Consider the following 13,684-nt stretch of genomic DNA (forward strand, 5'->3'; position numbering starts at 1 on the left):
TGTGTTAGGGTGCTGAGAGCCAACGCCTCGTCAATCTTCAAACGCTTCGCCCTCGTTAAGACTGGATTACCAGTAGGAGGGGGCGTGACAAGTTTTGGATACTTGGTCTCAAGAGCAGGCAGACAAAGAAAACCCATTGGTGGAGTCTCCGTCTCCGTACTGAGAAAAGGCGTTCAGGTAAGACCAACGCCCCTTCTCAGTGATCCAGCAGAGATAATTGAGTCCCAGGAAGAGCAAATTAGCATCTGATGGGATACAGATAGATGATGGCTAAGGAGAGGTGGATGTCTAAGCTAGCAATATTGACTCATCAGGCTGTTTACCACAAGGCATTTTGGAAGACATTTGGCTAAGTGTTTTTGAGGACAGGTCCTCATGATGTTGATTTCATCTGATTCTCAACCCACTGCTGAAGCTGTGATATTTTTTTCCTCCTTGCGGACAGTATAGGATACCAGTTTGCTCATTTCCTATTTCCCTGGCAAGTCTGCTGCAGAAGTGCTTGCCCTCTCCTCCTGTGTATTGCACCTCCATAGCCAGTTTGGCTTTTGCTGCAAGAAAGACTGGATACTGCTCTTTTTCTGTTTATCCTGGTCTATCACACTCTCTGGAGATCAGGAGATCTATCACCCAGGAATTGGTTTGTGTGGGTGTTACTTGAATGTTGTGGAGTACACATACACCAATGTGGAATGGAAGTAGGAGAAGGAAGAGCTTTTTGTGTGACCAAAAAACAATTCTCAGAGGAAATTAGCTTCAGGAGGGTAAAAGGAAAGTAAGATCTAATTGTGCTGAAAGCCCTCTGACTCAGATTTCTCTACTTTGAATTTCAACCCCAACTGCTGTATCATATATTCAGGAGAACAATTGATTGCTGGTATTCCAATCAGTAGATGATGCCGGGCAGAAGACAAAAGATTGGTGGGGGGGATCTTCCAACTGTTCTGAAACTACCCCTTATTAAGCTTGGGAAGGGCAGCCACACTGTGCAGCCTCATCTGTGAATCACGGAAGAGGTAGGTTTGAATGTTGATATTGCCCAATTTAAGAATGAAAGGGAAAGCCCACTAATGGGAAGTAGCCAATAGAAATACAGACTTGAAGGGATTATTTACACCATCAAATCCAATCCCTCCTTAGTGTAAGAATCCAATCATCCCTTGTAGATGACTCTCAGGACTTCATATTAACACATCCAGAGGGAAGAAATCACCAGTGCTCTCCAGTGATTGATCTCACATCAAATTGTTCTTACCTTTAGAAAGTGCCCTTAATGTTCAATGAAAACCTGCTCTGCCATAATTGAAAACCATTATTTCATGTCTTGCTCTTTGAGGCAGCAGAGACAGTCACATACCTTGTGATATTATTTTTAAGTACCTCAAGAATGCAATCACATTCCTCCTCAGTTGTTCCTCTGAACAGACCAAGCTCCTTTGCTTTATCCTCACTTCTCTTAAGCGCAAGGTCAAAGTCAGAAGAGGCCATAGTCCAAAGCAGCTCTGTAATCAAAAAATCCTAAAGTTGGAAGGGATCTTAGAAATCATGCGGCGTTTGCTTAATTGCTACCAGAAAAAAGATCATAGAATCAGGTCGGTTACATGATTGACCTGTTTTATAACTGTTATGACATATGACTGTATGTGCTTGTTTGACCTTTTTTGCTCCTTTTGCTCCTTTTATTCAGAAGCTCAAGGCAGCCACTCCTTTCCTAGTTTTCCTGACAAACTGTGGGGGTTTTGTATGGGGTACTTTTAGAGCAGGCCTGTTATTTAATTTGATTTTAGAACAGAAACTTGTGTATATTTATCGTGGTTTTTATTATTGCCTGTTCACCGCCCTGAGTCCCGTAAGGGAGATAGGGCGGTATATAAATTCAATAAATAATAATAATAATAATAACCACTGCCTCGGGAGAGAGCTTGGCCTGTGAGAGCTTGGCTGACCCTGAGTCATCCAATGAGTTTTGGCGGTTGAGATTTAACTAGGGCCTGAGTCTTTTTGCTCCTAGTCCTGCAGCTTAACACTACACCATACTCGCTTTCCCTGCTTCTATTGTTTATCCTAGTAGTCCTGCAGAATAGACTCAGTCTTCTATTTTGCTCTTCATCACTTTTTTTAGATTAGCCACACTGCATTAGCTCAAAGAAATGGATGATCACCCCACTAAGTCCTACAGCCAAATTTGTTGATTTATTTTTATCCCCCCTCCCAAAAACAATTGATGTAGATGGTTCTCTCTGGAAAAAAAACTGCCTCACGTCACTCCCTAAATGTCTTAAATGGAATCAAGGCATAAATTGAGGTTTCCCAATCCTAGGGCAGTATTCTAGAGCAATTTATCCTAGCTAAGCCATCCAGCTATGTTTCAGTATATATCTCATCATCCTTATCACATTTGCTAAGCAAATCCCTCCATATAGACACATACAAACATACTGTATAGCAGGGCTGAGGAATTCTGGGAGTTGAAGTCCACAAGTCATAAAAGGGCCATGTTTGAAGACCCCTGCTGTATAGAGGTAACAAAGAAGAACATTTGAAGCAGCTGCACAAGTCCTGCAAAGAATTCAAATTGCTTAAAGATTAGAAAGAAGTGATTCATATACCCCCCCCCCCTGTACTTTTTACAGGATCCTTTTTAACTGCCTATGCAGCCCTGCTAATAAGGACAATAGCAATCTTATACCTCTGGAGGGCACCAAAAGGGAATATCTGCTCAAGCCAATACTTTTTGTTCTGTATGTTGCATTATGATGATAGAAAATAATGGCAAACAAACCCAATTCAATGCTAGACAGATTATTATGTGAAGCAGTTTTTTTCTGAGATAACTGGCCAGTGCCTGATTATTATTATTTTGCATAAAGCTTAGATTCTTTTGTCCTGGCATATAATATTAAACTTCTCATTGTGTCATTTTTGAAGTGTGTTGTAACTGATATTTGATATTAAAATTCAGCCATATCTATGATCCCGATTTTGTGTTTACATTTGAAATTTATATGTTGTAACATTTACATAACAGTGAACATTTTAATTAAACTGCCAGCACTTTGTCACAAATAAAACAATACAGCTGCACCTGCAGATTGCTGGTTGGGGTGAAGATAATCATGTTATTTGTATGCCATGAGTACAGAGTGGTCCATTAGTAAACTGAAATGCCTCTCTGGTATGATTTAAAGCACTTTATTTGATGGATGGAAAGTTGCCCAATACTACAGTTACTTTAGTGTTCATGAATTAAATATAATTTAAATTCTTGTCTCCATAAATACATTGGTCTAGTTTTCATGGGAAAATTAGGTTATTTAAAACTGGTCTGCTTGATTCTGCATCTTTCCTTCCATCATCAATCAGGTGTCACCTGAGATTGGGAGATGCAAATGTTGAAATGACTAAAATTATCTTATGTTATCCAAAAATTAGAACACCCTCTCCCCTCCCCAATTGTAATTCTTTGGCTTCTGAACGGATACTAAGTAAGCTCCTGAAATACCAAAGAAGTAGAACAAACATGGAATTAATATGTACATTTAAGTTTATGGCTACCACTGAAAGAACATTTTGAAAAGTAATAGCTTTTCTTCGAGAAGAATGACTGTCAGGGAGGAAATAGACGGTCTGTAGAAGAAAAGCTAGTTTGGAAAACTTAAAAACAAGTTAGCCTTGCTGCTTCCTTACCTCTGACTTGAATGGAATGCAACTTCATCCCCAGGTAAGCCTGATTTCTTGAATTCAATTGTAACATTTAGTTATGATCAAAATAATTTAGGAGCTACAAGTAAATAATTAAACCATACTTTCAGATTGTCAGTATGTAAAGAAAGAAGAGATGTAATAGTTGCTCAATGATTCCTCATCTGAAAGAAAAAAAATCTATAAATTGGCAGATAGAACTTAAAGTTCATTTGAGAAGCTAGATGTTTTAATAATGCAAATCTATTGACTTTGTACTGAAAACATATCAAATTTCCAGGAGAGTGAACAACATACAAGTGAGGCAGCTAACAATCCACAAAGAAAGTCACTAGTCAATAGTATAATTGTGTGGCAATTTATTATATTTTATATTGCTATAGATAACTCTGCCCTACAAACATCTTAATATTTCTTAATCATGGCATGTTTAAAATGTGTGGACTTCCATTCCCAGAATTCTCCAGCCAGAATTAGAGAATGTTTATGAATTAAAATGGTGGGTACTTTATCTGAAAGTGTAATCAGAAAAAAAGACAAAAATAAGTTCTGTTGATAGGAATAACTTCATCAGTTTCATTTTCTGATAAGTGGATAATATATGACTAGGGAAAACCCAATATGACAGCCATGTTTATGAAACTACTTATAACATGGTTTATAAATGCCAAACATATTGAAGACCAGAAATACAGTGTGACAAATAGACAAATAGACAAACATCTTTGTCATTATATTCTATGCACTCAGGGCATGGCAGAGCCACAGATATCAATGTAATTGTTTAGAGTGCTAATCTGCTTGACCAAGAAAGACTGAATAATAGATTGCCAATATTTATAATTAACTTGATCGCTCTGTAGGCATCATATTGCATATATCTCAAGGAGGCTGATGTGAAAAAACATACCATTGCTTGCCTTCCCTGAACTGGATATGAGATACCATCTCTATGCTCCTAGTGAGTGATTATAAATAAATATAGCTCTGTGTCTGTTTTTATATCTTTATTGCTTTATAGCTTAAGGTGATTCCATCCTATTTGTATTTTTTCCATAACATCATTTTGACAGTTCTGCAATGTCACCTTATATTCTGAGGAAAGTGGAAAAGAAACTAAGTTGAAGATAGAATGATTTAAGTTAAAAGAGAACTCAAAGGCAATGGCAGTAAACGTGAGGGACAAAAGGATGCCATTATTGACAAGAGAGAAGGGAATAGCTAAAGTATCTCAGGTCATTTGTCAATTTTTTTAAAAAAAATATAACTTTAATTTCATATTGCTTATAATAGAATAGGCAAATGTTTGCTTGCAAATTATACTGTTAACCTTATTCAAGAATTTGAGACATATGTCAGTTCTCTAAGTTTTTATTGTTCTTTTTCTTGATGGAGTTAAGGATATTATACAAAAGGGAACAATGAAAAGCAAGCAGTGAAAAAAATAGATAAGACAACAATACAGATTGTCTTCTCTCTTCAGACTTATAGTAGTCAAGTGAGTTGCACCCCATTTTATGACCTTTTTTGCCACGGTTATTAAGCAAATCACTGCAAATTCACTGTTAAGGGAATTAAGCGGTTGTTAAGTAAATCTGGCTTCCCCATTGACTTTGCTTGTCAGAAGCCAGCTGGGAAGGTTACAAATGGTGATCACATGACCCCAGGACACTACAACTGTTATAAATGCAAGCCGGTTGCCAAATGCCCAACTTTTAATCATGTGACCATGGGAATGCTACAACAGTCGTAAGTGCGAAAACAGATCATAAGCCACTTTTTTCAGTGCCATTGTAACTTTGAATGGTCACTAAATGAATGGTTGTAAGTCAAGGATTAGTTATTTGTCATAAACCAATACTGTAAAGTAGAGGTTTATTTAAATGAAATTAAAACAATGTTCATTTTAAGAAATTGTAAAGGTAGTCTGATTCTGGAGTAAATTTCAAGGGAAAGAGGTATATTTTCTATGTTGTTTTAGACAACATGAGAGTTCCTGGGTAAAATGGCCATAATAGCAAAACTTACAGAGGTGAATATTGAAGGGTGTTTTTTCCATGGCAGCCAACAAAGCTTTCTGGCAGTATTCTTAATGCTTTTTGCCATTTTATCTTCCCGTATCTTCTTTGAACATGGAAACAAAAATTAGAATGAAAAGAATTGGCATCTTCCCTTTGCATTCTCCCTTTGGGTACTGTTACACAATGACTTTAGAGGCAATAGACAATAGGAGTAGGAACTCTTCCTTTGAAGCATTATCTGTGGTTCTGTTTTGAGATTGCTTTGGGCCACAACATCTTTTGAACTTTTTTTTTTTTAAATAAAAACATTTATTGGTTTTTTCCATTTTTTCCCCAAAAGCTTAGGACACAACATGGTGGTCAGGGTGTCAAATCATTCAAAGACAAAATCATATAAGTATAGCTCAAATTAATTATCAAAAATTTCCTCTCTGTTTCCTAAATATAGTATTGCTTATTAAAATTAATACAGTTTTAGATAAAGAGCTTTTGAACTTTTATTATATCCCTGCAAAACATTTTCTGTCCTTAACAAAGTAAGTTTCAAACATTCAGCTGTTGCCGTATCATAGAATTGCCTAAAATCAAAAGTTCTTGGGAGACACCATTTTCTCCTTTGCTAGGTGTCACAGGAAGGTCAGTAGCTTATCCTAATCTCTTCCTGGGCTGTATTAAAACGTGTGGCATTTAATTACTGAGGATTAGTTTCCTGGTCCTGTCTTCCATTAATTAGTGTTGTTCCTGAGCATCCTCAGTCATTGAAAACTTAGTGATATTGACTGAAAAATATTCCATATTTTCAGGATGAAGTCTCTGAGAGTTAGGCGTTTTTGGGTAATTAGAAGAATATAGGTAACTGTGAAGAGGAAACTAAAGTTTTTCAGATGGATATAAAGCCATCTCTTCTTATAATTTAGGCTTTGCCTTTATCTGTTCTCTCATCCTTTCCCATCCTTTCTGAAAGATTTCTTTGAGAAATATTTTCTTTTGTTTAAATTACAATTCTGGATCATACTGAATATATTTCCAGCTTACCTCTCTTGCCACAAAGGGCATGATTTCACAGCAGTTTGTACTCCAGATCAGACAATTTCTATGCCTTACTTTGAATTCATGCATTTGGAGAAGTGTATAATTTCCTGTACTCCAATTCAGCTGAGCTGGACTAATAGCTTATTAGTCGACTAATAGCTTATTAGTCGACTAATAGCTTATTAGTCGACTAATAGCTTAATAATAATAATAATAATAATAATAATAATAATAATAATAATAGTAGTAGTAGTAGTAGTAGTAGTAGTAGTAGTAGTAGTAGTAAAGTTGGAAGGGACCTTGGAGGTCATCTAGTCCAACCCCCTGCTCAGGCAGGAAACCCTATACCATTTTGGACAAATGGCTGTCCAGTCTCTTCTTAAAAACTTCCAGTGTTGGAGCATTCACCGCTTCTGGAGGCAGATTGTTCCACTGGTTAATTGTTCGAACTGTCAGGAAGTTTCTCCTTAGTTCTAGGTTACTTCTCTCTTTGGTTAGTTTCCACCCGTTGTTTCTTCTCTGCCTTCAGGCACCTTGGAAACTAGCTTGACTCCCTCTTCTTTGTGGCAGCCCCTGAGATATTGGAACAGTGCTATCATGTCCTCCCCTCATCCTTCTCTTCGTTAAACTAGACATACCCAATTCCAGCAGCCTCTCCCTATATGCTTTAGCCTCCAGTCCCCTAATCATCTTTGTTGCTCTTCTCTGTACTCTTTCTAGAGTCTCAACATCTTTTTTACATCGCGGTGACCAAAACTGGATGCAGTATTCCAAGTGTGGCCTTACCAAGACATTGTAAAGTGGTATTAACACTTCACGTGATCTTGATTCTATCCATCTGTTAATGCAGCCTAGCACTGTGTTGGCCTTTTTGGCAGCTGCAGCAGACTGCTGGCTCATATTTAGGTGATTGTCCAGTAGGACTCTGAGGTCCCTCTCACAGTTACTACTATTGAGCAAGGTACCCCCTATACTATACTTGTGCACTTGTTGACTAATAGCTTATTAGTCTACTATTCTATGCCTTTTGGAGGCCCATCAATAAGAGATGAGGTCAGTGATACCTCACACTAATGTTCTGTAGCCATTGGTATTTAGAGACAAGCCTGTCTCTAATTCTGGATAATATTATTTGCCAGAAATTTAATTAATTCTATTGTAAATATTTTTTGTCTGTGATTACAACTTTTCTTGGTTGAAAAGGAAGATTTAATCTTGTGATAGAATCTCAAATTAAGTTGCAAATCTGTTTGCGATCTTAAAAGTAGATACAGCAAGTAGACAACTTTTTGATAGCAAAAATAGCCTTTAGCATTGGGGTAGAGTAAGCTAAGGATGGTAAAGATGGAGACACAATATGAGAGAGGATAGGAAATATGGAATGAGTTTAGGACTATTTTTTTAAATGGTAATATGCAATTTTTAAGAATTATATTAGTTTTCAACAAGGTAGGAAAAATTGTTAATATTTAGCAGTCATGGTCAGACTTGCCCACTGTTGAGCTAAAGTTGTATAAGATTAATTAGAGAGGAGGACAACCAATGCTTTTTTGTAAGAAAAAAGGTGCCAGAACTCACATCTTGTTAATCTTTTATTTACCTTTTGCATGTAGTCAATTACTGTACACATACCCACACACATCAGTTGTGTAACAAAACATAATGGTTGTCGCCCGCAGTAAGCACTCAGTGCATGACCACACGACCAATCACAAGCCGAGCAGTGCCTCAAGCCGAGCAGCCAGATGAAGTATGCATGCATCGGACTCAACACACAAGCAGCCCGCATGCACCGTTTTAATGATTTTGCCGGTGACCTACTATGCTCAACAGGGCAATTCAAGTCCAGGTGGACCAAACATCAAATTTTCAAAAGTTACTTTTAAAACTTGGAAAATCTGTCAAAAAAAGGTGCTGGAACTCCATTCCGGTGAGTTCTATGACAAAAAAGCACTGAGGACAACTATTGATTTTCCTGCGAACCAAGGCTCTACTTGATTGAATGAAATGAATGAAAAATATTTTAAATAGACTTAGGTTGAATATTGCTGAGTAGCTGGTTTCTGTTGATAAAACAATAGGGATCTTGGCAAGAACTTAACACACCTAGGAAGAAATGGCTTACAATGCATCCCTGGTTGGGCATTACAGTACTCAATCCAGTGAAAAACAGCTGCTTTTTGCTCCAGAATATACCTTTCCCAAGCAAGGGCAGTTATATTAAATTCTTGGAGCACAATAAAACTGTAAAGGTTCTTGGTACCTTTGCACATGTTGGTGAGGAGGATCAGAAACACTGCAACTCTGTTTTAAAAATATATAATCGGTTAATGTTGCATAGAAAGGACAGGTAAAGATTTTCTGGAGTCTAAAAGCTGTTTTGATATTGAGGAAGTATTCAGTGCTTATACCAGATTTAATTATTGAAAATAAAAATGTGTGATCTTGTCAGTTCACCTTTAATCACCAGGGAATCGTTTCATCATGTTATGGGAGAACAGGAGGAAGCATTACATCAAATTATTGCATATTAGGAAATGATTTCCATCTTATCCCTGTAAAGAGACTTTATAGGAAAACAAGGTTTCTTTTTATAAACAATACATTCAAAATACATATTCATCAAAATAGGAAAACAATGAAAATATTGTAAATGTAGTTGCTTTCTCACCTTAAACTGTATATTAACATCATTAGTTTGATAAATAGAATGGAACTGAACAGAAGATAACATTCAAATCCACACAGCTGAATTTCCTGGGGCATTAATTTACAGCTCTAGAAGGGTTGTTTACAAAGGCGATTGGTATTAAGCCACAGGATTCTGTAAAGATTATCACATACAATTAAATTTAGAAAAGAATGTATCCATGGGAACAGCCAATGCCTTACTTGAGAGTATATGCAAATCCTTGTTTGATTTAAGAGAAAAATTCAATGTCCCTCCCACACTTTCTCCTAAATCAGCAACAAAATATATTTTAATCTATGGAGGTTTGCTGACAAATATATTGCATGTTTTATTGTTTTCCTAAAGACCTTACAATCAGAGAAGAGAAGTCCAGTGGTCTCATTTAATGAGATAGTGTCTGACTCTTACGGGAGACATTGCTGAAATGTTGTTCAGTACTGTACATGATGGTTATTTGCATAATTTACCTTAGTTAATTGTCTCAAATGTGCAATATTCCCTTGAACTGCAGTAACACAGTGGAAGACTGACTAAATCTATTTTCCATAGTACACTCTTGTTGTTCTGCTTGAGCAGGTTTCTGGTTGAAAAAGGAATGGAAATTCACAAAATTCTTCAGAGCAGATCCATGTTTTAATAGCTCCCCCCCCCCCAATCCTTATTTTCTCTGTGTTTTAGAATTATTCTGCATCTCTTTAATATCCTAGTTACAAAAACTTTAAGATTATTTTTTGGTGCCACATTTCTCCACCTCTGGCAACTTTTGGAACAACCATGATCTGGATGACTGGGAATCTCCATAGACATTTAGCTACGCACTTTGGGATAAACACCCTTTGAATGGTGCAGGAGTATGAAGGGATTTCCAGAAAAGAAATGCAGACTATAGGACCATTTGCATTTCAGTTTGAGATGCAGACAACACAGACTCATCCTCACAGCCTGTGCTTGTGTTCAACAGTGAAGGGACACAGGGTAGAAAACATCCTGCCGAAAGCACAGCTCCACAACACAATCCTTTCAGCAGTTCCAAGAAGGCTCCACACCCATTTGCAGGTGATCCTGTGGACACACATAAACCTCCAAGTAGCCTAACAACTCTCTAAAAGAATGCAAATGACTAGCTGTCTGCAAGGAATATAAATCATCCCCCACCATCCAGTCAGAGCTGAAGAAGCTTCTTGGATGAGAAGCAAAACATCTTCAAAGAAAAACAAAAAAGTCCAGTTGCCTCTCAAAAAAAGCACTTTTGGGACAACCTTGATCTGGATGACAGAGAATCTTCATAGACGTTTATCAAAGTCAAGCTTTAACTGCAGTGTGCTTGCATTATTTTATGCAAGCCAGTATACTCTTCATTAGATCCTATCAATTTTGAAGTACAGTATATGCAGTGTATTTCCTACCATACTTGCAATTTGAGGGTCCACCAAGACTCATGATTCCTGCTCAAGGAGCAGGTGGCAGCTGTGGCTAGGAGGGTCTTTGCACAGTTTTGTCTGGTGTGCCAGTTGCACCTGGTCCTGGTTTGGCAGGCCCTATTTACCATCACATGTGCCTTGGTCACCTCCAGTTTGGAGCATTGCAATGCATTCTACATGGGACTGCCTTTGAAGAGTATTCAAAGACTTCAGCTGCTACAGAATGCAGTGGCCCAAGCAATATGTACATTCCTAGAGCATCACATGTTACACCTCTGCTCCATGAGCTGCACTGGTTGCCAGTTTGCTTCTGGGTCTAATTCAAGGTGCTGTTTTTAGCATTTAAAGTCCTTCATGGCATGGGACCTAATTGCCTGAGGAAGCTGCTCTCCCTGGTTGCATCAGCCTGCCTTGCTAGATCTGGCAGAGTAAGCATGTTGTACGTACCATTGGCCAAGGACCTTCATTTGATGGGACCAAGGAGACATGACTTCTTTGTTGCAGCGCCTGCCTTATGGAACATTCATCTTTCTGAAATTAGACTAGCCCCATTCCTTTTGCTATTCCTAAAAGCCCTCAGATCTTGAATATGTTGTCAGGCCTGGAGCCGGCAGGGAACCAGACTGCTGCTCAAATGGTTCCATTGTTGAGGTGGCCATTTATATCCTTTCTCTCCTATGGTTTGCTTTTCTCCACATTGAAACTCATTTTGTTGGATAGGGCCCATTGTTCAAGTTTGTCAAGATCTTTTTGGATCTTGAGTTTGTCTTCTGGGGTGTTGGCTACTCCTGCCAGTTTGGTGTCATCTGCAAATATGATGAGTTCCCCTTCAATTCCCTCATCTAAGTCATTGATGAAGATAATGAAGAGTACTGGCCCTAAGACGGAGCCTTGTGGTACCCCACTGCTTACTTCTCTCCATATGGATGTAGTGCCATTGAGGACTACTCGTTGAGTATGGTTTACCAGCCAGCTACAGATCCATCTGGTGGTGATGTTGTCTATTCCATCTTTTTCTAGCTTACCAAGGACTTCTTTTAGACTGTTTGCATAACATCAGAATGTGTTCCAAATCCCAGTGTTCCTACTACATTAGGATTATTATCTAAGACTTCTTTTTCTTGTTCCATCCTGATTTGTTGGAAACCAGAGCAAAACTGCTATTTTCTTATGCAACATTGCAGTTCTGCAGAACTCTAGAGCAGTGGTTCTCAACCTTTTTAATGCCGCGACCCCAACCGGTCGTAAGTCGAGGACTAAACTGGTCGTAAGTCGAGGACTAAACCGGCCGTAAGTCGAGGACTACCCAACCGGTCGTAAGTCGAGGACTTTCCCTGCCCGGGAGCGCCGCACATGTGTGGTTCCGGCCGAGGCGTAGCTGGCAAGCGGCAGAGATGGAGCAGGCCGACCACCAGCTGGCCCAGCCAAAGGGAGGTAAGGCAGCCACCGGAAAAGGGGAAAAAATGGCGGACAAAAAAAATGGCAGACAGCCTTGCTTGGCGACCCCCGTGAAATGGTCGATCGACCCCAAATGGGGTCCCGACCCACAGGTTGAGAACCACTGCTCTAGAGGATAATTGACTTTTCCATAGGTGAGGGTCTTTTTTCCCTCTGCCTCCTGACCCTGAACTTCAACTTCCTGATTTTGGAATCTATAGAAATGGTTTAGTATCTCTCTCTCCCTATCCTCTGTTTGTTGCCATAGCAGCATTCTACTATATCTATTGGTATTATCGGCTACAAAAAATGCTAACAAGTTATCTTTTCACTTTTGCAGTTTGCTAGGGGATTTTAAATTTAAGAAAAAAGGAAGCTATGCATCTGAAAAGATTTTCCTCATAATAACCACTCAGATTTTTTTAAGTTTTTTGACAAATGATCATAGATATGTACATGACATGAACTCAAAATGTGCATGGGAGCATTAACAATTTAACATTCCTTTTACACGAAGTGAGATGATTTTTTATTGCTTCAGGATTTGTGGTAGTTTAGAGGCCAGGCAGAGATTGAATAATTTCTGTTGTATGTTTTTACTAGTCAGTTGAACAGGAGCATTGTTTAATTCATGGTGTTCCCTGCATATCCTGTATTTTTAAGGTCAGACAGAATGGTTGCAGATCAGCTTTGAAATGTCTTGGAGGAACTGGGGAGTAAAAACAATGGTTTTTCTTATTTTCCTTGTGTCAAATTTTGGATTATAAGATCCTCAGAAGACAGAAACTGCCCTGAAATATTTTATAATTGGTAGTGTTTACAGAAATAAGAATAGAGGTGACAACATTCAAATAGAGTACCTCGTCTGAAATTCATTCATGTAGAATCCTTCTGTATTATTCAAAAGGCATGTAACAAAGCCTTTAACAAATGCTCTCATATTTATTTTATCATTATAATTTTCCATTTGGCTTACAATATGGGAATACTATGTACACTAGTATAAACTCTTCCAAAAAAAGTCAATCTTGATGTCCCTTCTGTTGTTATTTTAGGAGCACAGCTTTTTAGCAGCAGGAATGAATTTCGAATCAGCACCCTGACATTTCATCCTCTTGATCCAAATGTGTTTCTTTGTGGAGGATTCAGTCCAGAAGTTAAAGCCTGGGATATAAGGTCTTCTAAGGTAAAAATAAAATTGAAACCAAAATTATTTGAACTTGCTTTTGGTAACCATCCTGGAAATAATAAATCTATGTGGGTAGCTAATGATATTATTTTGGAGAGAATAATTGGCATTTTCTGTTGAAATAGCATGGGAACATGATTTCTTTTCTATTATTTTTGCACTATGATGTAAAAGCAAACAGCTAAAATTA

General features: G+C 38.1%; 1 protein-coding gene across 1 annotated transcript in view; it reads left to right on the top strand.

The window, feature by feature from the left end:
* WDR25 (WD repeat domain 25) overlaps window positions 1–13,684 on the top strand; it is a 73,483-nt gene that overhangs the window by 39,923 nt on the left and 19,876 nt on the right. Inside the window, exon 4 of the mRNA XM_015820440.1 lies at window positions 13,361–13,491. Coding sequence (XP_015675926.1) covers window positions 13,361–13,491 — 131 coding nt within the window. The remainder of the gene's footprint in view (window positions 1–13,360; window positions 13,492–13,684) is intronic.

This window comes from Protobothrops mucrosquamatus, unplaced genomic scaffold, assembly GCF_001527695.2.
Source record: "Protobothrops mucrosquamatus isolate PMUCROS unplaced genomic scaffold, P.Mucros_1.0 scaffold_154, whole genome shotgun sequence".
Lineage (NCBI taxonomy): Eukaryota > Metazoa > Chordata > Lepidosauria > Squamata > Viperidae > Protobothrops > Protobothrops mucrosquamatus.